Source organism: Lytechinus pictus, chromosome 13 (assembly GCF_037042905.1).
Source record: "Lytechinus pictus isolate F3 Inbred chromosome 13, Lp3.0, whole genome shotgun sequence".
Lineage (NCBI taxonomy): Eukaryota > Metazoa > Echinodermata > Echinoidea > Temnopleuroida > Toxopneustidae > Lytechinus > Lytechinus pictus.
The window spans coordinates 6,086,578-6,114,537 of record NC_087257.1 but is presented as its reverse complement, the minus strand read 5'-3'; the positions used below and the strand labels follow the sequence as shown (position 1 = coordinate 6,114,537).

At 37.6% G+C, this 27,960-nt stretch overlaps 1 protein-coding gene across 1 annotated transcript in view; it reads left to right on the top strand.

Moving 5' to 3' along the window:
• LOC129274945 (dynein heavy chain domain-containing protein 1-like) overlaps window positions 1-27,960 on the top strand; it is an 88,872-nt gene that overhangs the window by 54,920 nt on the left and 5,992 nt on the right. The window contains exons 34-50 of the mRNA XM_064108440.1: window positions 554-757; window positions 1,477-1,727; window positions 3,208-3,340; window positions 4,644-4,756; window positions 4,985-5,098; window positions 6,067-6,241; window positions 13,351-13,553; window positions 14,154-14,291; window positions 15,623-15,770; window positions 17,203-17,498; window positions 18,249-18,425; window positions 19,727-19,909; window positions 20,657-20,966; window positions 22,440-22,605; window positions 24,295-24,542; window positions 25,864-26,014; window positions 27,386-27,575. Coding sequence (XP_063964510.1) covers window positions 554-757; window positions 1,477-1,727; window positions 3,208-3,340; window positions 4,644-4,756; window positions 4,985-5,098; window positions 6,067-6,241; window positions 13,351-13,553; window positions 14,154-14,291; window positions 15,623-15,770; window positions 17,203-17,498; window positions 18,249-18,425; window positions 19,727-19,909; window positions 20,657-20,966; window positions 22,440-22,605; window positions 24,295-24,542; window positions 25,864-26,014; window positions 27,386-27,575 — 3,200 coding nt within the window. The remainder of the gene's footprint in view (window positions 1-553; window positions 758-1,476; window positions 1,728-3,207; window positions 3,341-4,643; window positions 4,757-4,984; window positions 5,099-6,066; window positions 6,242-13,350; window positions 13,554-14,153; window positions 14,292-15,622; window positions 15,771-17,202; window positions 17,499-18,248; window positions 18,426-19,726; window positions 19,910-20,656; window positions 20,967-22,439; window positions 22,606-24,294; window positions 24,543-25,863; window positions 26,015-27,385; window positions 27,576-27,960) is intronic.

Below are 27,960 nucleotides of genomic sequence, written 5' to 3'. Positions count from 1 at the left end.
TTTCACTGCATGTACTTATTATTTTATGAATTGTCAAATGAAAATTTGTAATATAAACTGAATGTATACCCATATTAGACTAAGTAGTGTTAAAAGACCAAGTTGATATTAGAAGAAATTGGTATAGCCTAACTGCCATATTTTCCAGATCTGTAAATAGCTAAGAAAGAACTTTCCAATAGAAACTTTGATTGGAGAAAGGTGCTACACTATGACATGGACTTTAAAACTGTCTTGTGCGCTCAATTTATTGTTATTGATATTCAGTATGACCATTATATGTTTATCTTTCTCTAAGAACAGGTACTCATTCTGTTAATGAATGTCCATACCATGTTTTCCAGATCTGTTAGAAAAGAAAGAGCTTTCTGATTGAGACTTTGACTGGAGGAAGGTGCTACACTATGACATGGACTTTCAAATGTTTTTTTTCGCTGAATCAGTGGTTAATGTTGTTGGTCATGACCATTATCATCTTAACGATATTTCCATCCTTGTGTAATAGCTAGCAATTGTGATGTATTAAACTAAACTTCCATGCTATATTTTCCAGATTTGTTAGCAAAGAAAGAGCTTTCTGATAGAGACTTTGACTGGAGGAAGGTGCTGCACTATGACATGGACTTCAAGACGGTGCTCTGTGCTCAATCCGTGGTTGATCCAGACCAGGAGACTGGCAGGAAGAGCGAAGCGGTCAAGTCTGTGATAACCACAACTGATGAATTCTCCACCATTACAGATAAACCACAAACACGAGGTATGATAATGATAATGATGATGATGGTGATGATGATGATCGTGGTGGTGATGATAATGATGATGATGGTGATGATGGTTAAGATGATGATAATGATGATGGTGATGATGGTTATGATGATGATGATGGTGATGATGGTGATTATGATGATGATGATGGTGATGTTGATGGTGATGATGCTGATGATAATGATGATGGTGATGATGGTGATGATAGTGGTGATGATGGTGATGATGATGATGGTGATGATGATGATGGTGATGATGATGATGATGATGATTGTCGTGTTCCAGAACATTTTTATGGTGGCGCATGTTTTTCAGAAGCAATCAAATGCACCCTCATGCAGCACCATATCATTTTGTTTGTTTGCTTTTATTTCTTCATTCAAAAATAATATAATACTTAACATAACACAATGTGTTAACATATGCAATATGAAAAATTATCCTTAATATAATTCATAATGAAATACAAAATAAAGATATGAGTATTAACTTTTGTCTTATATATACATGTATACATAAATGTAATGAATGAACGCAAGAGACCACCATTGTGAGTGGTTGTTTAGAAAGGCATTTATTTGAATTTGTCAGACTCTGCCCAGGTGAGGTAAATGAGTACCAGGCAAGAATTTATTCCTTGAAATACCTGCATGTGCTAGAAATAATGGAATAATAGTAAATATTCTTCTTCTTCTTGTATTCTACGCGCAGAAGCTGCTGGACCTAGAACCAAAACTGTTGTCGGGACCGGCTTTGCGTTCGGCCCTCTGCGGGTGTGTCAACTAGGAGCTACTTTCCCATATGACCATGAGTACCTCGGACCCGGTCCTCGCCTGGTGGCCACTCCGCTGACTGACCGGTGCCACATGAGCCTGACCAATGCTATGAGGCAGAGGCAGTGTGGTGCGGTCATCGGTCCTAGCGGGGTGGGCAAGACGGAAACGGTCAAGGAGCTGGCTAATGTAAGTTGAGATGTAGAAGATCATACCTTGGATTAAAGTTATAAAAGATAATAATGATTCTTAAAGAAAGACAATATGATTAAAATATGGCTGTGGTCTTGAAGCTTATTGCTTCTTTTTCATTCTTCTTGGTATTCTTTACCCACCTCTGATCATGTTTCAGTGACCTGTAATCACTTAGTGTTGGGTTCAGGATTAAAAGCTACAAAGTAGACTATGTACCTATTGCTTTAAATTAGCTTTAAAAATGGCCAAAATAATAGTTGGGAGTGCTTAAGAACTTAGCTTTGAGACATGACAGCTGTTGGATAACAAGAGCAAGAAAGAGGTTTTCAAGCACAGTGTGGGTGTGGCACGAAAAGAAAGGATTCATACATCCTGCATCACTCTGTATTTATCGTAAGCTGGAAAAGGGCTGAATAGTCAGGATACCTTGAAGTTGTTAGATTGATACATTTAGCAACTAGAAAGAATGTCGATACTGAAGTTTACTAACTGCATACCTGCCTATTGACCCTAATATAGAGCTGCTAAGTATTACTGGTTTTCAGCATTTAGTATAGAAAAAAAGAGAAGAATGCTGATGGTCTAATGCAAAATACTGATTCAAAAATTCTATAAAGTGTCAGTTTAATGTGTTGTCCAATTGTATTTCTTTGCATATATATACTAATTTCCTCACCAAAATACTGATTTTCAGTTTTTAGAAATGCTGAAATGGTCTTGTTCAAGTTGGCAGTACTGCTAATGAGAACAGTCTTGATTCTTGGTGAAAGAGAGAACCACCTTAAACACTATGTCCATATTTTTGTGAACAATGCCCCAATTTCCCCTCTTGTTTATTTCAAGGTTGGCCGATATAATAATATAATAATAATCCGTTTTTTATATAGCGCTTAATACATCGGAACGACGTGTCTAAGCGCTTTACAGATATATTATTACCCCGGTCATCGGATTCAATCAGTCATTCCCGCACACAATGTGTGCACATCCTCCACTCCCTGGGGAGTATTCCAGTCAGTCGCCGGTGAGGCGCACACAGTACTGGACAAGCTGCAATGGCTTTCACATCCTGCGGGGTACCCATTTAGCACCTGGGTCGAGAGTGGCAAAGTGTGGATTAACGCCTTGCCAAAGGACGCCAGACCGCGGTGGGATTCGAACACACGACCCTCTGTTTACAAGGCGAGAGTCAGAACCACTACACCACGGCTAGTCTGCAAGCACAGACTCATATTTGACACTTTAACTAACCAATTCTACCGTGTCTGGAGTGAAGACTAGACTCCAAACTCTCTGACAGAAGAGGCAGCAGCTGCAGTACATAGTGAATCTACATGTAGTCTCACTTCTTCAGACTCTGCATTATGCATTGTGCGAATTCTGAAAACCAAAGGTCTGTGCCTGCAGACTAGGTATGTGCTTGACTGCAACATGTTTTTCGTTTCTTCTCTCTCTCTCTTTCTAAAACGTTCAGTTTATGGGCCAGAATGTAGTTACATTGGATTGTGCTGTGGACAGTAGTATCGTGACGGTAGGTAGGTTCCTTTCGGGCGCTGTTCAGAGTGGATCTTGGTTGCTCCTAGACAACGCAGATAGACTGACACATGGTAAGTCAGATTGATTGATTGAATGATCAACTGATTGATCACAGTTCCCAGATTTTTTTTCTTAAATAACTTTCCTCAAAACTTAAAGATTTGTTCATGGAGTTTCAATGCATGTACTACGTTTTTCTCCACTATATGGTATACAAATAGCGAATAGGCATGAGTGCGATGGTGCGAGATTTCGCATGAGGTGAAAGAAAGATGCTCTATTCAACGAGGCGTTAGCCGAGTTGAATAGAGTGTTTCTTTTTTTCACCGAATGCGAAATCTCGCACCATTGCACGAATAAGAATATTCGCTATTTGTGTTGTACAACGCCTCGGAGTTTAGCGAATTTATGAAAAAACAAAGAGTTTTTCCTGTAGTAATCTATGAAAAGGGAGCGAAAATATGGAAAGCGAAAAGCAAAATCCCACAAGCAAACACCTCGGGCAGGCAGCATCGCGCATTTAGCCAGCAGGATATACGCGTATTGCACCTGCATTTTTACTGAGCGCATGAATTGAATCGTATTGTGACGTCACCTCCTAAAGCCGTGCAACGGTACATTTTGGATGGTACGTCTTTTGTGCAACGGTACGAATGTTTGACATTCAGCCTTCCATTTGCTCGCATACAACAAGCTAAGTAGGCGTTGTACAATACACTATTGTATACATTTTGTTTTAACCTTTTTTGTTATGTGATCTCCACTATATATTTTTGATACTAAGTTAGTGCAATATGCCTATGTTCAGTTATTCGTTATGTATTATTGATTGATTGATTGAATTTATTCTTCTTCATTTCAAACAAATTTATAAAGTTAGTAGGAACACATCAGAATATGAATAACAGAAATGAAAAAAAGGGAACTCACTGGAAAGCATTATTTCACTATTATTATATTATGAATTTGTGTTTACTTTGATATCTGAATTTTGTTTGCATCAGTCTTTCGACTGTTTGATGAGGACATTTTGGCGATACACCAATTTGAATGAATGAATGTACAAAATGTATTTGTAAAGCAATTGTAAGTAGGGAACGACGTAGGGAAAAACCTAAGAAACTTTCTATCAATTAAAATATGCAGTTTGCAGATTAAGCTTAGGGAACAAATGCCAAACGTACACGGTTTTCATCGGAGTACTTCCCTCTGTTGCCTTTTTTTTTGTTTACTTTTGATTGGATTCTGATTATTTCACTGGCTTTTCGCAATTCATTTTTTTCAATTATGGTAACTTAAATAATTCGGTTTTCTGTGAAATTCTCCCATGAATTCCATATTGGGACATAATTGAAATTGTGTCTTGAATTGCAGGTCTTATGGCAGTAGTAAGCCAACAGTTGGAGTATCTTTGCCATGCTTATCACATTCTCCAAGACACGAACTGCCTCTACAGTAAGAGAGGAGCCTGCAAACATGACTACAAGGTAATATTATTTGATTTTGACTGCTTTAAAGGGGCACAGTTACAACTATTTACCAATTATATCTCATTCTCTATGCCCTGCGTTGGCCTAAGCATACATTTTTTTTAGCAGGCTACATGTAGGTGTTAGAAGGTTTATTTCTAACATTGTTCACATTTGCATGAATGCTGACAAAAATCATATATTCATCCCAAAATGTTTCTCACCAATTTGTTCCATTATATTTAGAATCCTGAACCTACAAGTCCAAAGAGAAGGCACTCCTTAGCAACCCTTCATTCCTCTCAAGTACGCGACGACAGCCAAACCCGACGACCAACAATATTCCCAGCTGCTACAAATGTGAGAGAAAAGACATGATTTTTCTCCACTGATCGATTGATTTAAGTGGATTTTTAAGTCCTCTAAAAATGCTAGAGATTCTATTCTGCAACTTCACTCTCTTTTATATTGGAGTGGAACGGCTACGTTCCCACAGATTTGAGGGCTTGATTTTAAAATCAGTTTAAATTTTTTTTTTTGAAAATTGAACTGCCGCCTGTGATGCTGATGATAGACAAATGTCAGCAGTTTATTAAAAAAATCCCCAGAGCAAACAGGTATTTCTGTCCAGAAACTCTACATGTATATCTATACCCTCAAAATGTTATCCGAAAATGTATTTTATGCATCCACTCATGATAAACAGAATTTTAAATTCCAATCTGGCTTTTCTGTAGTTTATATTTATGTTTTTTTTTTTTTTTTTGCAATATCATGTAATACTGCGTTCTATTCAATTTCAATAAGGTGAATTTAAGGGTAATCGAATAGTGCGGGATAATCTTGATCAGTGCAAGTAGTTTTCTGCTATTCTTCTTCATACATGTAGAATACATTTTCAATGAACTTTACTGGCTAGTAATAATATAATAATAATAATAATTGGATTTATATAGCGCTTTTTCCAGAGGATACAAAGCGCTGTTGATGGCATACATGTAAGACAAGTTAAGGTTTACGGTTATATAAGTGTGTTTTGAGATGTTTTTTGAAGAGGTCAAGAGAAGAGAGGTTTTGAAGAGATGGAGGGAGTTTGTTCCAAAGACGGGGGGCCAGAGATTGAAAGGAGTTGAAACCGGCCTGTTTTCTGAATTTTGGAATGACATAGGAAGGAGCAGCTGCAGAACGAAGAGAGTATGTAGATCTTTGTTGCTGAAATAATGAAGAAATGTAAGAAGGTAGTGTGGTTGACAGAGATAATGTATTCAAACTCAAGGGTAGAAAATTTTATAGGAATATCTTGTGATTCTCATGACCCCCTTTCACAGGAGAAGCACGGGCCATCTAAGTTTGACGATGTGTTCGGAGATTACGAGGAAGAATGCGAAGTGGGTCAGTTTGGGAAGCGACGTCACTCCATCTCTAGATCTCAGTACACCCCGGAGGATCACTACGATAGTGACGTACCAACCGTACCCCTATTTGTAGAGATGCAAGGTCCCGGTGAGTATTATGTCTGTAATCTTTTATGATAAGCTAGGTTATGAGGTGGGCCAATTTGGGAATCAATGCGAAGTGGGTCAGTTTGGGAACAACGTAACTCCATCTCTAGAACGCAGTTCACCCCAAAGGATAGTGATAGCGTTGTAACAACCGTACCCCTATTTGTCGAGATGCAAGGTCCCGGTGAGTATTATGTCTGTAATCTTTTATGATAAGCTAGGTTATGAGGTGGGACGATTTAGGAATCAAGGTGAGGTGGGTTAGTTTGGGAAGCAAGGTCGCTCCATCTCTAGATCTCAGTACACCCAGGAGGATCAGTACGATAGTGACGTACCAATCGTACCCCTATTTGTAGAGATGCAAGGTCCTGGTGAGTATTATGTCTGTAATCTTTTATGAGCTAGGTTGTTAGGTGGGAAGATTTAGGAATCAAGGCGAGATGGGTTAGTTTGGGAACAACGCAACTCCATCTCTTGAACGCAGTTCACCCCAGAGGATAGTGATAGCGTCGTAACAACTGTACCCCTATTTGTTGAGATGCAAGGTCCCGGTGAGTATTATGTCTGTAATCTTTTATGATAAGCTAGGTTATGAGGTGGGCTTATTTGGAAATCGATGCGAGGTGGGTCAGTTTGGGAAGCGACGTCACTCCATCTCTAGATCTCAGTACACCCAGGAGGATCACTACGATAGTGACGTACCAACCGTACCCCTATTTGTAGAGATGCAAGGTCCTGGTGAGTATAACGCTTATAAACTTTGATGATGAGCTAGGTTGTTAGGTGGGACGATTTAGGAATCAAGGCGAGGTGGATTAGTTTGGGAACAACGTAACTCCAACTCTAGAACACAGTTCACCCCAAAGGATAGTGATAGCGTCGTAACAACCGTACACCCTATTTGTTGAGATGCAAGGTACCGGTTAGTATGATGTCTGTAATCTTTGATGATGGGTAAGGTTGAGGAGTGGGTTACTTTTGGGAAGCAACATCACTCAGTCTGTAAATTTGGCAACCATATGAAAGGAACAAGTGCCAATAGTGTGATATCAAAAGACCTCCTCTTTTTGCTTAATGTTTAAATCAGTTTTGTTTAACCCTTATTAAACTGGGGGGGGGGGTCAATTTGACCCCCCCCCTCGACAAATTTCATCACTACGCCGTCGCGCAAAGTTTTTTGATCGCGCCGCTCACTGACTTTTTACTTTCTAGTCTTGTGCATCTTTTGAGACCAAAATTTTTGAAATTACGCAACATTTTGTAAGTGCATGTCAGACCCGAAATTGCTCAAAAACGTGATTCCGTGTACAAAGTCAATGCAAATTGTGTTTTTCAACCAAAAATCATAGATGTATGATTATTTTTACTTTTGTTGGTTTAATTGGATTTATTTTATGCTATTTATGATCGCAGAAGGGTCCCGGACAAAGTCCATTGGAAAAAAACAATAAAAAACATAGAAATACATAAGAATTTAAAAAACAATAAAATACATAAGAAATTAATTAAATTTTTTCAATTTTTTTGTAGATATTTGTTAGAAATGTAATAATTGATACTCCAACCAAAAATTAACATTCTACTAGCTATATAAATTTAGTTAAAGGCAAAAACATACACAAAAAACAAAATTTAGGGCAAATTTCATACGCTTATTTGCATAATTAATTAATTAAAAATATAAAGAATTAATTTTTTAAAAATTTTACCATACACTCTTAAAGTTTACATCCGGCTCTATGCGCATGCAAAATTTTGCGGCGATCGCACGATCAGCGGCCAAGATCTGAAATAGCCCAGTTAAGATAGGGTTAACTGTCATAAACTTTGACTTTATGAATTGAAGGAACAACTGGATACAATAATTCATTAGTGTGTTATTGATTAACCTTTAATATTAAATGTGTATTTAACTTTACTTTGGCTTTTGTCATTGAGTGATTTGATTTTTTTTCCTAAAGTAAGGTTTGAAATCCATGAAATTTGCTCTTATTTAAAACAAAATATTTCTATATCTTAGTATTTATTCTGACCTTATTGTTTTATTCCGCAGTCATGTATCGAGGTTTGTACATCATGCAATTTTACAACACATCACCGTGCATGGCAAATATTTAGTTATGCTTAAATCATCTTGTCGAGTAGATACAAGTGCTATTCAGCAAATATTTTAGACATCACTCATAATTCATTCACTCATGATAGCATACACATAGTTTTAGTATTATTGTCAAATATGTTGGTTTTTTGTCTCACCTGCATAGCAGAGTGAGACTATAGGCGCTGCTTTTCCGACGGCGGCGGCGGCGGCGGCGTCAACACCAAATCTTAACCTGAGGTTAAGTTTTTGAAATGACAGCATAACTTAATATGTATATGGACCTAGTTCATGAAACTTGGCCATAAGGTTAATCAAGTATTACTGAACATCCTGCATGAGTTTCACGTCACATGACCAAGGTCAATGGTCATTTAGGGTCAATGAACTTAGACCATGTTGGGGGAATCAACATCAAAATCTTAACATAAGGTTAAGTTTTTGAAATGTCATCATAACTTAGAAAATATATGGACCTAGTTCATGAAACTTATACATAAGGTTAATCAAGTATCACTGAACATCCTGCATGAGTTTCACGTCACATGACCAAGGTCAATGGTCATTTAGGGTCAATGAACTTTGGCCGAATTGGGGGTATCTGTAGATTTACCATCATAACTTTAAAAGTTTATGGATCTGATTCATGAAACTTGGACATAATAGTAATCAAGTATTACTGAACATCCTGTGCAAGTTTCAGGTCACATGATCAAGGTCAAAGGTCATTTAGGGTCAATGAACTTTGGTCAAATTGGGGTATTTGTTGAATTACCGCCATAACTTTGAAAGTGTGTTGGTCTAGTTCACAAAACTTGGACATAAGAGTAATCAAGTATCACTGAACATCCTTTGCGCATTTTAGGTCACATGACCAAGGTCAAAGGTCAATGAACTTTGGCTTAATGGGGGTATCTGTTGAATTACCATCATAACTTGGAAAGTTGATGGATCTTTCTCTTGAAACTTGGACATAAGAGTAATCAGGTATCACTGAACATCCTGTACGAGTTTCAGGTCACATGATCAAGGTCAAAGGTCATGTAAGGTCAATGAACTTTGGCCACGTTGGGGGTATTTGTTGAATTACCATCATACAATGTATCTCTATAAGTGTATGGGTCTAGTTCATAAAACGTAGAAATAAGAGTAACCAAGTATCACTGAACATCTTGTGCGAGTTATAGTAGTTTTCAAAATCAGCACTGCTGCTATATTGAATCGCGTGATGCAGGTGAGACGGCCAGAGGAATTCATCTTGTTGTTAATACATGTAGGTACACTCCATAATAATGTATAGTGAGGTGGCTCCATTCTCTTTAATTCATGACGTCTCCCCTTGATACCCTCTTCATTTTGAGACCCGACTCAATCCTTTTGAAAGCTAGACCTGACTCATTCTATCTTGAGACCTTACTCTTCATTTTGAGACTTTATGTTCTTTCGATTTTGAGACCTGACTCTCTTTTTAGTTATGAGACCTTACTCAATCTTGAGACCTTACTCTTCATTTTGAGACTTTATGTTCTTTCGATTTTGAGACCTGACTCTCTCTTAAGTTATGAGACCTTACTCAATCTTTTCATTCTTCATTTTGATTGTTCACCCTCTCTTCATTTTGAGACCTGACTCAATCCTTTTGAAAGCTAGACCTGACTCATTCTATCTTGAGACCTTACTCTTCATTTTGAGACTTCATGTTCTTTCGATTTTGAGACCTGACTCTCTCTTAAGTTATGAGACCTTACTCAATCTTTTCATTCTTCATTTTGATTGTTCACCCTCTCTTCATTTTGAGACCTTACTCAATCCTTTTGAAAGCTAGACCTGACTTATTCTTTCTTGAGACCATACTCTTCATTTTGAGACTTTATGTTCTTTCTATTTTTTGAGACCTGACTCTCATGATTTACGAGACCTTACTCAATCTCTTCATTCTTCATTTTGATTGTTCACCCTCTCTTCATTTTGAGACCTGACTCAATCCTTTTGAAAGCTAGACCTGACTCATTCTATCTTGAGACCTTACTCTTCATTTTGAGACTTCATGTTCTTTTGATTTTGAGACCTGACTCTCTTAATTTATGAGACCTTACTCAATCTTTTCATTCTTTATTTTTATTGTTCAACGCGCTCTTCATTTTGAGACCTGACCCAATCCTTTTGAAAGCTACACCTGACTCATTCCATCTTGAGACCTTATGCTTCATTTTGAGACTTTATGTCCTTTCAATTTTGAGACCTGACTCTCTTAATTCATGAGACCTTTCTCAATCTTTTCATTCTTCATTTTGATTGTTCACCCTCTCTTCATTTTGGGACCTGACTCAATCCTTTTGAAAGCTAGACCTGACTCATTCTATCTTGAGACCTTACTCTTCATTTTGAGACTTTATGTTCTTTTGATTTTGAGACCTGACTCTCTTAATTTATGAGACCTTACTCAATCTTTTCATTCTTCATTTGTATTGTTCACCCTCTCTTCATTTTGGGACATGATTCAATCTTTTTGAGAGCAAATTATCACACTTTATTTTTACACAAGCACACCCTTCATTTTGAGTCCTGACTTTCACCATTTTTAGACCGGAATCACTCTATTTTTAGACTTTACTCTTCATTTTGAGACTTTATTCTATTTCTATTTTGAGAACTGACTCTCTTTAATTTTTGAGATCTTACTCACTATTAATTTGAGACTCTACACTCTTTTGTTTAGTTTGAGACTTCTCGCTCGCCTCATTTTGAGACCTTTCTCTCCATATGGAGCACTTACATGTACATTCTCTTCATTTTTTGAGATCGTGCTCACTCTTTATTTTGAGACCAGACTCTTAATATCAAGACATGAATCTTCTTTTTGAGAGCTTATGCTGCAGATGGCATATTATTTTCTTTAAGACTTCATTTAACTCTTATTTTGAGACATTATTCTCTTGTATATTTAATTCCTCACTACATCAATTTTCATTTGGACATTCAAGAAAAATTGAAGTGTTGGCAACAAAGTCACTTCCTATCTCATCAATTCTTTTCTTGCTAATGTAGACCATCAGCTACTTCACCCTTTCATTTACTTGTACAAGTTTTCATTGACATTTGATAATTTACCATTTAGATCTACAGTACAGTATATTTAGTTGCTAATTTTTTGCTCTTTAAGTTTTTGATATTATTCTTGTCTTCACCTGTTTTTTTTTTTGTATGTCCATATCTTTTTCCCATACATGCTTAAAGTAGAATTCAGAATTCTTCATTTCATACTTAGATGTAAATGCATTACATAATATCAACCACCTTTAGTACATGCATATGCATATTTTTTATGCTTTAAATAGATTTCAGAATCCTCATTTAGTTAGATGTACAAGCATTGTATAAAAATATGGCATCAGTCACTTTTTAGTAATAGTACGATATGCTAATGTTTTCAGACACAGGCAGGGGTGTGAGAGTTCAGATTTTTATCTGATTTCAGATTTTTTTTTCCAGCTTAATTTCAGCTTATTTTTGGCCTTCCTCTGTACAAAAAGTATGGGAGCTCTTTCTATTTCAGACTTTTTCAACACTCTTCAGCTTTTTTCACTGAGATCTTTTTATTTGTGACCACTCACACCACTGGACACAGGACCTGTTTTCACCACCATTTTCATGATTTTTTTAGTATATTCACAAGTTGACAATAGTGATTTTGTTTGAGAACTCTTACTCTTTGCCTCATGCCGCACTATGCAATGCCGTTGGTTTAATGGAGTAATCCAGGTTGAAAATAATATGATTTGAACAGATAAAGTAAAATTAATCTAACAAAACATTGAAAGTTTCATTAAAATCGGACAAGGAATAATAAAATTATGGCATTAAATTTTTTTTCTCATAATTTTGATGAAACAGTTGTATGCATGTCTTCATGAATATGCAACGATCAAGCTGATAGCATCATATAACCACTTATTCCATTGTATGTTATATAGAATTATTTCCATTCAAATTTCGTCCACCGAGAATGATGAAAAGAAATGGATTGATAATTGATTTAATTTGTAGGACGATTATTACTGTAACTAATTTTGTTAGAAGGGAGACATATCATATATACATATACGAAAATATAGAATAATTATGATTTCATGTAATAATATATGAAAAGGGAAAGCAGCGATACGGCATCGCCAGTCCATCTATTGCATATTCATGACTGCATGCATATAACTGTTTTCAGAAAATCCTGCTAAACTTTAAAATTCAATAACTTGGTTATTCAGATCTTGATGAAATATTCGGCGTTTTGCTCGTTGAATTTTACTTATATAATTTTTTCAACCTGGGGTACCCCTTTTAATGATCTCCTTACTTTCGTCTTTCTTCTACCCCATGTGTATTGTATTTATCAAATTTTGAATTGTCAATAGCTATGATTCCTTTGAGCCCTGAATTTTGCTATAAATGTCGTTTTCAATTCCTGTTGAATTTTATTTATCTTTAGCCTTGAGACCTGTATTTTTTCTTGTCATTTATATTCCTTCTTTCCCAATAGGCTAATAAACCTGTTTTCATTATTATTTGAAAATATGTACCTGTAAAAGCATTGAATATCTGTTATCGTCTGTTTTTTAATAGGAGTACACGGTTGTGTTACTTTTCTCATATATCTTCGTACATGTACTGTACATGTATATTTTTCAAGAGAAACTTGGATAGCTAATTCTGTTTGTCAGAACTTGAAAATAAAAGACATAACTTTATAGGCATAGATTTTTTAGATGGGGAAAAAAAAGAGATTATTACCTTTTTTTTGGGAAAAAAAAAATCATTTTTATTTTTTTGTACAAATTTCTTGTTCTGTAATGCTGATATACCATCATATTTCAGTATATGAAGGTGCTTTTATGTTTCTTTTTCAAAGCATAACATAAAAAAGTTAAGGTGTTGGGTAAGTGTACGAAGGATGATGATGTCCAAAAAAAAAAATCATTACCTATTTCCTCTTCCATATCTCTGCCACTCTGTAGCTATGATAAGGCGGCCAGCATCTCGGGACAGCCTCACCGATTCACCGGAGTTCAGTCCCCTGCAGCAGTGGACATACAAACCCGAGAACTGCGGCTACGTCAGCTTCGATTCCAGGATGGTCCTGGCCAACGTCAACTACAACTGCTTCATGACGATCAACACAGGAGATGCCCTTGCTCACCCCATTCCGGAAAGCCTCAAGGTACGCAGATTGGTCTCTTGGAACAGTAGCGCAACAGTTGCTCTTATGACAGTTGCTCCTATGCTAACATCTCTGAAGATATAACCTGAGGGTTAGCATTGTGTAGGAGGGATGTGATTACTACATTCATTTGAAATGAGAAAAGATTGATTATTTTCTTGCTTCCTGATGCAAATTTCATTTTTTTTTATTGAACAATTTTTGTTTGCAATTGTATCTGCAGCATTAACTGCAAGAGGAAAAAAAATATCCTTGATGAAGTTTAACAATTTCCATCTATGCTCAATATTATACTGTTTTTCGTTTTAAGAAGTAAGAATGCTCGTCTGTAAAATTGTACTTGATTTGTATTACATGTACTTTTTATTCCTTTGTATTATGTTTTGAATGGAAATTGAATAAAGAATTGAATTGAATTACAGTAGTGTTTTAACTGTGATTCTAGTCTTTCAACATGAGAGAAGTCCTTTCTGTCTACTCCAACTATACTGTCAGAAGAATCAAGGCAATGTCACCTGTAACTCCACTCATCCCCCTTGCTTCATACGATTGAACTCATCATTTTGCTTTCCTCTTTGCTCTTTCGCCTCTACCCCTTAGAACACCATGAGGCCTGTTGCCATGGTAAAACCAGACCTGAGTATTATTCTGGAGACTGTCCTGATCTTTAATGGCTTCCAGGAAGCACCCATGCTTGCTGTCAAGCTCTGTCAGCTCTCCAAGATGGTTCAGCATACGGTAAAAACATTTAATAGTAATGATGGTGATGATGATGAAGATGAAGATGATGGTGAATGTGATGAAAATGATAATAATAATAATGATATTAATGTACTTTATAATTTCTTTTCACTGAGGTTTTGGAATCATGCCAAACTTAAAAGATGTTATGCACAATCTAAATGTTTATGTTATGCCAAGAAACTGATTCAACCCTTGATGAAAAAGCTACAATAATAGTACTACTACTAATAATGATAAGACATTAATGATAATAGTAATAATATTGATAACAATGATTATATTGATAACTATAACAATAATAATAATTATTATAAAAATGATGAATTATTATGATTTTGATATTAATATATATATATGATTAGATTACAGCAAGTCTTTTGGGCAATTCTTCTGTCCTATCATTTTTCAAAATCCCCCATATGTATATTTTTGAAATTACACTTTACCTGCTCTTTTAAGGACAGAATTAATGTTCCTGACATTCATTAGCCAAAGGCACATATTACGCATTTTTGTGATAATTTTGTAAATTTCAACTTCGAAATGCTTTAGTCAACAATAAATGGTGGTATGGATCCTAGTCACGGGATTGGCTGATACCTATCACATGACCAGTCATTTATTATAAAAGCCAACAGAAAAAATTGCCAATGACTTATATCAGTGTCTTAGTTCTTTTGACTGGTCACAGTTTCAAGATAAGGATGGTTTATTCGAACAAGTACAGTGTATCGACATTCCTACATGTATCTTACATAAAAATATAATACACACCATTGTGTTCAAGCATAAGAACAGTTACACAGTCGCACTTGTTACCTTTAAAATAGTTCAAACATATAATTAGGAAATTTTCTAAATTCCCCTTTTTTTCCTCAAAGAAAAATAATTTTCAATAAATCGTGTAATAAATGCAAAATACTGCATGTAATACATTGCATACAAACATACATTTATAGAAAACAAAATTTAAATAAACTTGATGTGCCTTGATCCTTCAATATCTGCAATATACTAAATATTGTTGGATATTCATAGTGCATTCTAATTCATCCTGATTTTTTAATTTCTCAAGTTGTGGAATGATGAAAAAAAAGATAAAAAAGATAATTTTGTACACATCTAGTTGAAAATACATGTATATAATATTCGGCACACTTAAGAAATATATGATATTTGGCATATAGAATATCAAAATCAAAAGAATAATTTCCACCTGGTATGTCAAATACAAAATCAATAAAAGAAACTTAATTACACTTTTAGTTTTATGAGTGTATTATTCAATATATGCCCTTGATGATGGGTATTGTTTGTGCATGCAGTTCCCTGAAGAACCCATCTATCAGCTGAGTGTTGGAAACCTGAAGGGGATCATCCATCTGGCCACCTCCAGACTCTACTCAAAGAGAAGACGATATCAGCTCTCAGCCAGGAGCAGTGGCAATGACATGTCCAGGATTAGCAGTGAAGGTAGGTGTCAAAGGCAGATAAGTTTCTCCTTTGTGTAGCCTTTAGACAAGGCTCTGTGTCTGTATCAAGTGCCCACTGAAAGCCGACTGTAAAAAGATCTAATCGTGAAAGGCAAGTTGAATGCGAGCTCAGCTGCAGAGCCATTATCAACTTGACTTGGATTTCTTATGTTAACCATGATTGTTTCCGACTAGTGATCGCTACCTGAGAGGTAGCAGCCAATCAGCGAGCATTTGGTTCCCATCAATTAACCCCGCGCCACAGTATCAGATGTACCCGTCCCATGAAGTCATCAGCGTTGAAGGTGAGGATTGGGGCATCGGCCTACTCAAGAAAAGTTCATACATTCACGTCCAGACCAGAGTCCAAAAGGCTTCGCTACTGAAGGTGCTTGATCAAGCATTCACCCGGTTCTCGCCAATTCTCTCTGTCAACTACTAGTCTCGTCTCAGCCACTGCTTAATGATGATATAGCCCAGTCATGGGCCTTGTCCAAAGGCTACATGTACCTGTAGGGGGTATTTTTGCAATTTCCATCCTGAAATGCTATTTAAAACAAATGTTTACGATCGTTGACTGCTCATGAGAATGAGGGTGGAAATATAATTCCTGAGATGTTTTTCATACCGGCCCTTCTATAAACTCAAGGCCTTGGCCGAAGGGGTGATAGAAGGGACGGTATGATGAAGGAACATAGAAGGACCGTGTCACTGATTAGCATTTATGCTGAAAAAGATATCTAATAAAGTCCACCACTATTTGCCCGCCATGTGCATAAATCCTCATGTTCCGCATTAATTTAAGGGTGCATCCTTTGGAGGGGTTTTGCATTGACTATGCTACATGTAGTTCAACTCACTGTATCTTTTGATTGGTTCATTGTAAAGAAAAGCTTTGTGTGTACAATGGACAATTTACAATGGGATGCACGCGTTAATGCACTTTGTGTATATTGTGAATTAAATGTGACTTGAGTCAATGTTGGCAGTCAGTTGTATACTACTCTAGTTGAAAAAAGCCAGCAACGATTTAACCCTAAAGAGACTGGGCTATTTCAACGCCTAAGCAGACGGGGGGGGGGGGGGGGGCTGATTCAGGCCCCCCTAATGATCTTGGCTGTTGATCGCGCGATTGCGACAAAAAACAGCATGCGCATCACCCATGGCATAATCTACAAAATAATTTCTTTGCTAATTAATTAGGCTAAATTATGCCTGAAATAAAAAAAATTGCTCTAATTAACAGAATAAGGCTCCTAAAGTGCCAATTTTTGGTTCACAAACTCTTATATGAAAAATGTTGAGGGGGAGGGGGCTGATTCAACCACCCCCATCTACTTCTCAGTCTCTTTGGACTGTTGCATATGTGTTTTATTTTACTCATCTATATCCATGTACTTTCTACTGATAAAATATCTTTTATATTCTTACAGAAGTGATTGATCCTGTTTCAGGGGACGACCAGGACTTCATTACTGGTCTAGAGGAAGACGATCTCCACCGAGAAGAATGCGCACTGGTCTTTGCCCTTCAGCTGTTCCTGACCCCACGCAACCGCTCCGTTGAACACTCCACCATGCTGAGGAACATGCTGCGGAGCCTCTTCCCCTGGGGCATGGGCAGCCTGGGGAGGGGGGTGGGGGCGGAGCATGACCCGGTGCTGGTGGACGCCATCCAGAGCCAGTTTGTGGCCGATTGTCTCCAGGCCACTCCCCTCCATGTATCCAAGGTAAATGAAAATCACAAGTGATAGTAAGTGTGAATTTTCTGAATTTCCATAGCCAGTGTTCATTTTCGTCATGATGATGATGGACTTGGTGAGGATGGTGATGATGATGGTGGTGGTGGTGATTATGATGATGGTGATTATGATAATGGTGATGATGGTGTTGATCGTGATGACAGTGGCGGACCGTGACCCGGAGGAGACAAAGCTTTGGAGTGGCACTGTATTGTTTGTGAACAATGCTGTGCCCCTCCAATGCTTTGTCTCCTCCGGGTCACGGTCCGCCACTGGGTCATGATGATGATAATGATGATGGTGATAATGATAATGATAATGAAGGTGATGATTAAGATAGTGGTGATGATGATGGTGATGATGTTGATGATGATGATTGTGGTGATGATGATGGTGGTGATGTTGATGATGATGATTGTGGTGATAATGATAATGATGATAATGGTAATAGTGATTATTATAATGACGATGATTATTAACAGGAAATGAATCACTGATCATTAGTTGACATTGTGGCTATTGCTTTAAGAAACCCATATAATATTGCATGCTATTGCCATTAGGGCTATATTTTTCATTCCATACTTGCAAAACTTCTCCCTAAATTCACGGAATTCTTCTTCATAAGTAACGGACTTACATTGGGCGATGAAACCTGATGAACTTATTTAGTCTTCTGTCAATAGGGCCAATAAAACAGACGTACCATACATTCAATTTGTGCTTTTCATCGAGCAGGTGCTCGAGTTGTACGAGTCGCTGCGGTACAAGTCTGGCGTTGTCCTGGTGGGCTCGGCAGGGAGCGGCAAGACCGTGTGCTACCAGACCCTGTGTAGGGTTCTCAACAGTCTTCAAGCTAATCCCCCCACTCCCGACGAGGGACCCACTGCTCCAATGCATGGACCTAAAGTACAGGTAAGGCATAGTAAAAATAAGTTACATGTACCTGGAGGGTACTAAATGTTTCATATAGCTGTTTGTAAGATACGAATGACTTTACACACGACTGGTGATCCTTTCTTGTGCTATGTGATATCCCTATGTAATTGATTTAAGAACATGTTCCAGTCTTGTGTAACTCTGAACAGCTTTATGAAACACCCACCTGGGGGGTGTTTCACAAAAACTTGAGTATAACTTTGAGTCGCACTTAAATGCCGATGCGTACATGATATCCAACGCGCAATCTTATTGATCAATGCACAGTAGTGCACATCTTCTTGGCATGATCTGACCAATGCGGTCAAGCCTATTATAATGCATGCAACTAGGCATTTAAGTGTGACTCTAGGTCATACTTAAATCTTTGTGAAACACCCCCCTGTTGGATGTTTCATTAAGATATTGGTCTTTATGACTTTACTCACGACTGGTGACCCTTTCTTGTGCTACATACATGTAGTACATCTCTATGTACTGTAGATGCCTTAGCACCTAAGAACATGTTACAGTCGTTTGTGAATAGCATAACTTCACAGACAGCTTAATGAAACACCCACCAGTACTTAACGCAAAGAATGATTTCATTTCTTTAAAATCTTGGTAGATTGTCAATATATCATGGTGGTAAATCGAGATCTGGTGTATTTACACAAACCTTCCTCTATAAAATCAAGAAATCTAAGTTGAAAACTACTAATGCTGCTGCTGCTGCCGCCGCTGCTATTATTACTACTACTACTGCTACTGCTGCTAATAATGTATTTTAAAGTACATCGCAATGCGGCCTTAGCCGCGATGATGTCTTGATCGATCTATCTAAAAAGCTATCTATCTTACGCTGGGTAACCACTTCAGTTCTGACTCTTCTCCCAGCGGGCCCTGCTTAACATGATAATATTGACCACACTGAAGATCACCAGCACAGATAAGCATATGTGGGACAGTGTATTATTAGTTCTTGGGGAAAAAAAATCCAACAGCTGGTTGGAATGCCATGTTTGCTTTGTAAATTTCTCAGCAATAACACATGTTCTGCCAGAATAATTTGGCACATATTTTGTATTCTGTGTGGTTATTTTATTTGATTCTGTTTGAAATCATTTGTAGATCGTTACCACGACTGATATTTATGTTTGAATTTATTTTTGTATTGTACTCATGCAAGATATGTACATTGTACCAGTACTGCACATACCCTCTCTGTAGAGTCCTGAAGGTGCTGTTATAATTGCCATCCATTGTTTGATACAAGGGTATTGCTTTCACATATTTAGGGTTTGGAGGGAGTTCCACGTCATCAGTTGTCCCAGCCGATGGAGCGCTTGCGACGTAAGGCAGAGGTGGTGTCCTTCATGACCCTCCACTGGATGGACACTGCATCCCGTGGAGCTGAGAAGCCTTCCTACCCGAGAGTGGATTCCTCCGTTATCTATCCAGCTACCCTCTCGATGAAGCAGGTTTGTTAACCCTCTCAGGACTAACATTGTTTATGTACTATCATTTCTTATTTATTTCGGCAGTGAAAAGTTTATCAAATTGGTTCAATGTAGTACAAATTAATAATAAAGATGAAAGCGTATACATGTAGATTGTGCACCCGATGGACTGCCTGGGTCAGATAAAGTTTACTGAATGATTGTGAAGTAGTCAGTAAAAACTTACGCTATCCAGTGGTTCAATTTTTTATGTTCAGGGTCTGTGTTTTGAATGTAGTAATCCATAAAGCCCCCCCCCCCCACATTCCCTACGATTAATCTGTAACACAAAAGGTTTGCGCCTTTTTTATGCATTTTATCGTTATCGTCTGAGTCTACATTTGTGACACCTGGGAACGCGATTCCAAAATTAGGCGGCATTATGGAAGTGCGTAACAGAAGAAAAATTCCTTGAAAAATGTTATTGTAAAATTTACAATTCAAATGCAGATTCTATGTCTCGCAAAATTTATAACTATTATTATTTTACTTTTTAAGTGAAATATATTTGAATTTTTGTTATACTGTCATTTAACGTCAAAGAATTTTTAAAAATCAATATTCATGTACATGTACCAATTTTCAGTCAGTGTTCCATAAATACAGTTTTTTGCAGTAAACTGAAATGAACAAAAAAATGAATGAGTGAATAACACAATCTAACATTAATCGTACATTATCAGAAGAATTGCCCAAAACACTTGCTGTAATCGTACATTATCCATGTAGCTGATTGGTGAGTTTAACGTCGCCAGGCACCGATGGCGGGACGGTCTGGTCACGTCCCTGATCTACGGCTCCGGTCAGTCCATGCAGACGGCCGAAGAGATGCAGAGAGAACTGCAAGAGAACAAGAAGAAGAACGCCACCAAAGGGATGCTCAACCCGCCGACGGTCATAAAGAAGTGGGTTGTCATGGATGGGGTGATTGACCCCCGGTGGGCGGAGACCCTGGCCGATCTGATTGGTACCGGGCGTGGCATGGTCGGTGGTAGCGGAAGCACTACGTTGCCCAGCGGCGAAAGGTTGCCAATGCCAAGTAAGTCGCCCTTGGACAACTCGGATTTAAATTTGTTGTCATTTACATGTATCTCCACATCTCTGAGAAAAAAACAAAAACAAGATACAATGCACCAACATCAAATCAATCAAACGATTCCAAAATAAAATCAAACAACAATGATGACCATTGAAAAATTTATGAAAAACAAAGTATGTAAGGCAATGAATGGGATATGAGTGAGTAGCAAAACGCCATTGGACTATTATGGCTACTCCCAGAATTACAATCATTACTGACTATACAAAATAATTATCCAAACAAATTTTGAGATCACAAAATCATAAAGATCTCGAAGTCAACCAAATCAGCAAACTAATAAAAATGAATAAATGAAAGAAAAAAGTGAAAAAGCTCCATAAAATCATCAACCTTGTGTATAGTTGTCTCCATTTTTTACGCCACTCTGTGAATTCTAAAAGCCTTGATGATTTGAGGGTATTCCAAATTATGAATGAGGAAAATATAGACCAATAAATTCCTTCCATTACTTTATAGAAAAAATATTGTCCCTATTTCAATCTCCCAGCACTCAGAATGCCCCACTGTATTTTTTTTCAATACTTCTGTAGAAAATTTGCAATGTTTTTTTATATTGTTTTGGAGAAGAAAAAATATAAATTGATTTTTGTCTCACCTGCATAGCAGAGTGAGACTATAGGCGCCGCTTTTCCGACGGCGGCGGCGGCGGCGTCAACACCAAATCTTAACCTGAGGTTAAGTTTTTGAAATGACAGCATAACTTAGAAAGTATATGGACCTAGTTCATGAAACTTGGCCATAAGGTTAATCAAGTATTACTGAACATCCTGCCTGAGTTTCATGTCACATGACCAAGGTCAAAGGTCATTTAGGGTCAATGAACTTAGACCATGTTGGGGGAATCAACATCAAAATCTTAACCTAAGGTTAAGTTTTTGAAATGTCATCATAACTTAGAAAATATATGGACCTAGTTCATGAAACGTATACATAAGGTTAATCAAGTATCACTGAACATCCTGCATGAGTTTCACGTCACATGACCAAGGTCAAAGGTCATTTAGGGTCAATGAACTTTGGCCGAATTGGGGGTATCTGTTGAATTACAGCCATAAATTTGAAAGTGTGTTGGTCTAGTTCATAAAACTTGGACATAATAGTAATCAAGTATCACTGAACATCCTGTGCGAGTTTCAGGTCACATGATCAAGGTCAAAGGTCATGTAAGGTCAAAGAACTTTGGCCACATGGGGGGTATTTGTTGAATTGCCATCATATCTCTATAAGTGTATTGGTCTAGTTCATAAAACGTGGAAATAAGAGTAACCAAGTATCACTGAACATCTTGTGCGAGTTATAGTAGTTTTCAAAATCAGCACTGCTGCTATATTGAATCGCGTGATGCAGGTGAGACGGCCAGAGGCATTCCACTTGTTATACTTTACAACAATCATCTTTGCTTTTTTTTAGACTGTACATCACTTATATTTGAGACTAGCACAGTGACCAATGCCTCTCCGGCCACTATGGCTAGGTGTGCGGTCATCCATTTTGGCACCAGTGTGGTCAGCTGGAAGTCCCTGGTCGAGTCCTGGATTTCAGGGGCGCAGTCATGCTGGGAGGTTAGCAACAATAGGTAAATTCTAATTATTAATTTTTTTTTAAAAAGAAGTGAATACCTAGTTACCTAGAATGTATATAGCATTTTAATTCTTTCATATGCAGGATAAAAGAGCATTGTCGATTAAATGCCTGCTCATGGGCATAGGTGCCGCGGCCGGGTATCGAATCCCAGACTTTCCATGTATAGTCAGGCGCCTTAGACCACTCGGTCATGGCACCTCCACTATTACTTGCTCAACTTGCTTATCTGAAAGAATGATAATTCTTGTTTGAAGCTGTTAAGTTAAATAAGAAATGATATAATAATAATAATAATATAGGGTATTTATATTGCGCACCTATTCACCTTGTTAGGTGCTCAAGGCGCTCCTATATTACCCGGCTAAGCTAGGCGTTCACAGTGCACCCAGCTTCCTGAGGAATTACTTCCTACCGGTACCCATTTACCTCACCTGGGTTGAGTGCAGCACCGTGTGGATCAGTTTCTTGCTGAAGGAAATTACACCATGGCTGGGATTTGAACCCACGACCCTCTGTTTCAAAGTCAGGAGACTAATCAACTGGGCCACAACGCTCCACATATACAAGTGTTTTTGACACCACTCATTTTGGACTGCTAGGATATTTCACAGAGATTTCACAATATGCATTGAGTGAAGCCCAAACTTCAAACCCTGTTTTCCCCAATATTCTTTGAAGCTCTCTCTGAAATTCATCTACCTTAAAACGTGCATCGTTCAAACAGATTCATCAACATAAATTGTGTGAATAATTTCATGAACATGAAATTCTTAAGATCTGTTGCTTCTGCCACATTGACCAGGCAGATATTTAAAGGAGAATGAAACCCCTGAAACCAGCTGAATCCATATCAAAGAGAAAAATCTAAGAAACATATTGTTGAAAGTTTGAGGAAGATTGAATGAATAACAAGAAAGTTATGAGCATTTGAATATTGAGATCACTAATGCCATGTAGATCCTCCCATTGGCAATGCGACCAAGATCTGTGATGTCACACACGTACAACTCCCTCATTACTTTAGTACTTATTTCACTTATATTCTCACTTTTATAGAGTCTTTCACAAGGTGAGGTGTTCTGTTTATGAGAGGACAAGTACAGAGGTTTCACAACATTATATCATTGATGAATCGTTTGTCATATGATGAGAAATGAGCAAAAAGAGATGTTTTGGGGTATATTTTCAGTGTCCAAAAGGGGAGAGTTGTTCATCTGTGACATCATAGATCTTGGTCGCATTGCCAATGGGAGGATCTCCATAGCATTTAGTGATCTCGACATTCAAATGCTCATAACTCTTCTATTGCTAGTCCTATTTTACTCAAACTTTTGTTGATCTTATTCTTTTATTTTTCTGCTTTCACAAAAGCTAACTTGCTCCAAGAGTTTCATTCTCCTTTAAGACCTGTTTGTGTCATCATTGGAAGTTCTTTTTTTTTTGCATGTGTGTGTGTGGAGGAAAATGGAATAAAAAATTCTGAATGCATGTGCACATATAATGGAAAATAATGGTGATTGAAAAGCAATGAGAATTTTCATGTTGGGCCTATTTGCATTATTTAATTCAAGCTTATTCATGCTTATTTTGTTGCAGATATTGAAATAATCATTAATTACATGTATCATATTGCTAACAAGGAAACAACTTATTTCAATTTTCTTATTTTTATGATGTTCAGTTTGCAGCTTCTGCAGAACCTGATGGACGATACCTTCGCCCGCACCCTGGACTTCCTGTCCAACACCCACTGCGTCCCCGCCTTGGAGTCCGACCTGCCCAGGACCGCCGAGTCCTGCCAGGCCACTGGGGTCGGCATCAAGGAGGTCGGGTCGTTCCTACGCATTCTGACCGCCCTGTGTGACCATCATCTTGTCCGGGAGAGTGGCGATGGGAACGCTTCTCCGGCTACCAGTGACAATAAGCTTGGTAAGCTAAAAGACTAGAACCATTTAACTAATGCCAATTTGATCCAGCGGCCATATAACGTACCACCATAAGTCTTAAAACTATTCAAATCTGGCCAGGGTCCTAAACCCATAATGGAACATTTTGAGAAGTGAAGTCTTGTAATACAAGTACTTTTCACCTGTAAACATTTAGTTTCTGTATACAAATTATAGGCGAAATTTATTCACTGTATTATTGATAATTTTTTTTCTTCAACATGTGTATTTGAAGACTAGCTATTTATAATGCACAGTCAATGAGAGATCTCACCCAATGTTAATCCAGCCTACGTATTACATTGATTTGTGTGAATACAGAAAAAAAATCAATGGTAAAAATTTTGAAAAGAAATATTAAAATCCATAGACTAATGAATGTTTTAGTAAAGAGATTACTTTAATAGGCTACATGCATGTACATTTCAAATTGGCAACTTTTTCTGAGTAATTTGCAGGGCTCTCACGTAATTTTTTTTTCATTGGTTGCCAAAAACCAAAGAAGGGGATGTGGTAGGTACTGTACAACTTAACCATTTGTGATGTTGTTCTGGAACTTAAGGTTATACTTGTATATCTTAAGCACTTCAACACAGACAGCATATGATCACAAGTCTCTTCTAACTAAAAGTCCAGGGTGCTACATAACTTTTTAGAAGCACTTGCCTGGTCGGGCAAGTAAATTTTTAAATAGTTGGAATATACTTGCCCAAAAATCTATTTCACTTGCCCGGAAAAATCCTTGAAAAAAAGTTTTACCGCTTCAAAAGAAAGTTTTGCAGTTTATAAACCATTGACCTTTTTCTCTTTTGACATGAACTGATCTACATGTACCTTGTTATTTCCAAAGTGATTTTATCTTGCCTGCCATGACCAAAATTTGGGTCAATATCATATCATATTGACCCTAATTTTGGTCATTCTACTGTGAGAATTTTGCTTGCCCAATTCGGGCAAGACGTTTTGTTCTTTACTTCAAAACACTTGCCCGACTCTAACATTTACTTGCCCCGGGCAATCGGGCAAGTGCTTTATGTATCACCCTGAAAACTTTTGAAAAAGATAACATTTTAGTCAGTTTTGTGTACTGGAGCGAATAATGGAGTTTCCTGACCCAATATGATAATGACATTAACAATGCTGCCAATTTAAAATCTTTAGAGATTAGAGCGTTAATTTACATCTTTAAAAAAATCAAAATTATGTTATAGTTTGTCCGACTCTGTTAAAAGATTGTGTCACTGGAATGCAATGTACATTTTTTACGAGATGACCCTTAAAAACCTTGTTTTGCATCTTGACAGATGAGCGAAAGACTCCTCGCCCCACCCCCACACCCACCCCATCCCTGAGTGTCAGTAGCATGACAAGACATACAGCAAACAAGACCACGCTACTCACATCCATGTTTGCTTTTGCCTATGTTTGGGGATTCGGCGGCCACCTACACGACAGGTAAGAAAAGCTTTCCTCGATGTTACTGATAGGTTAAGGTCAAGTCCACCTCTACAAAATTTCTACCCCCCCCTGGTATTTGAATCATTAGAGAAAATTCAGACAAGAATAATGCTGAAAATTTCATAAAAATCTGATGTAAAATAAGAAAGTTATGACATCTTGAATTATTGCTTATTTTTTACAAAAAGTTATTTGCACAATTTAGTCACATGCAAATGAGAGTCGATGATGTCCCTCAATCACTATTTGTTTTATTTGTCATTGTTTGAATTATACAATATTTCAATTTTTACAGATTTGACATTAAGGACCAACTTGATTGAACCATACATGTAACATATTTAACAATGATAATTCCACAAGTTCAGGGAGAAATAAAACTTTGTTTCACAGGACATTTAGGAGAAAATTAGAATATTTCATTTATATTCCATATAATAAAATACAAAAGAAGTAGTGAGTGAGTGATGCCATCAGTTCCTTCATTTTCATATTGACCGACATATGCATATTACTGTTTGATGAAATTTTCAGTGTCATGCTTGTTGGATTTTTCTCATTTTATTCAAATTAAATTTTTGTTGGGGTGGACTTGTCCTTTAAGCTTCAATGTGGGTCATTATTCAGTGACATGATCTATGTATGTTCTGTTTCTATCCAACTGCATTTCTGTGTACATATTGCTTTCATCAATTCGACTCCTAAGTATTTGGGACTAATTTGAACTCGTGATCATTTTAGCTTCTGACTGGTAGACAGAATATTGCATGTAAGAAACAGCAGTAATAAGTGTGTTTATGTCCTTTGGAAAGGTGTCAATTGGAGACTTGGCCACTCTCCCACCCAGTTGTACGTGTAAGTGGGAGAAATGGCCAAGTCTCCAATTGACACCTTTCCCATAGTTATTAATAATAATAGCGGTATATTTACCCAGGGTAGCCACTTCAGTTCCGAAAACTGTTCTCCCAGCGGGCCCTGCTATTATTACCCCGGCTTTAGCAGGGCTGCCTAGGCGCTCAAGCATTCAAGGAATTAATCCTGCCGGGTACCCATTCACCTCACCTGGGTCGAGTGCAGCACAGTGTGGATAAATTTCTTGCTAAAGGAAAACACGCCATGGCTACATGTAGGATTCGAACCCACAACCCTCTGTTTGAATGGCAAGAGTCAGAACCACTAGACCACGACGCGCCCACGCACAACCACAACTTTAAACCAGGGTTTAATTTAAACCCGAGTTCAGAATACAAGCCATTGTTTTGTTGTGTTAAGCTCTATATTGTATTCTCTATTTATTTCAATTTCCAAATAGAATAATAATGCTTCAATAAAGCGGAATATTGTTAATATTGTTAATGTTGTACCTAGGCACACTGAGATGTTCGATCAGTTTGCCCGTCAGCTTTTGGGTCGTGCGACCCATGACATCATCCTTCCTCCAGAAGGCACTGTTTATGATATCCACATCGATGCAACCCTTGGAATCTTGGTGTCTTGGGCGGATACGAACAGAGAGAAGATGAGGACAATCAGTGCTAACTTTGTTGTCACTCCTGAGGTAAATCATTTAGAGTATCCTTTATTAGTCTTGGTCCCGTAACACAAAGGTTATAGATTAATCATTTGCTTGTTTTTGACGATTGATTGTACATTTGAATGATGTTTGAAGGTTTGCATGGTGGTATGAACAACCGCGGAAGTGGTATATGGTACCCCATGAGAAAAGTTCTGGAAGGACTGAGCTAAAAGTGGATAGTGGTAGAAGTGAAATGGAATGGTGAGAAAGTGGAGGTTAGGAAGTAGATTATTATGTTGGAATGTGTGGAGTCGTTAAAAGGAGTGTAAACCAGAAGGAGTGAAAAGCTTGAGCAGTAGGCAGGGTGAGAGGCTTGTTGAGTTGTAGAGGTGAGAGAGGCTTGAGTAGATGAGAGGAGGCTGGTTTG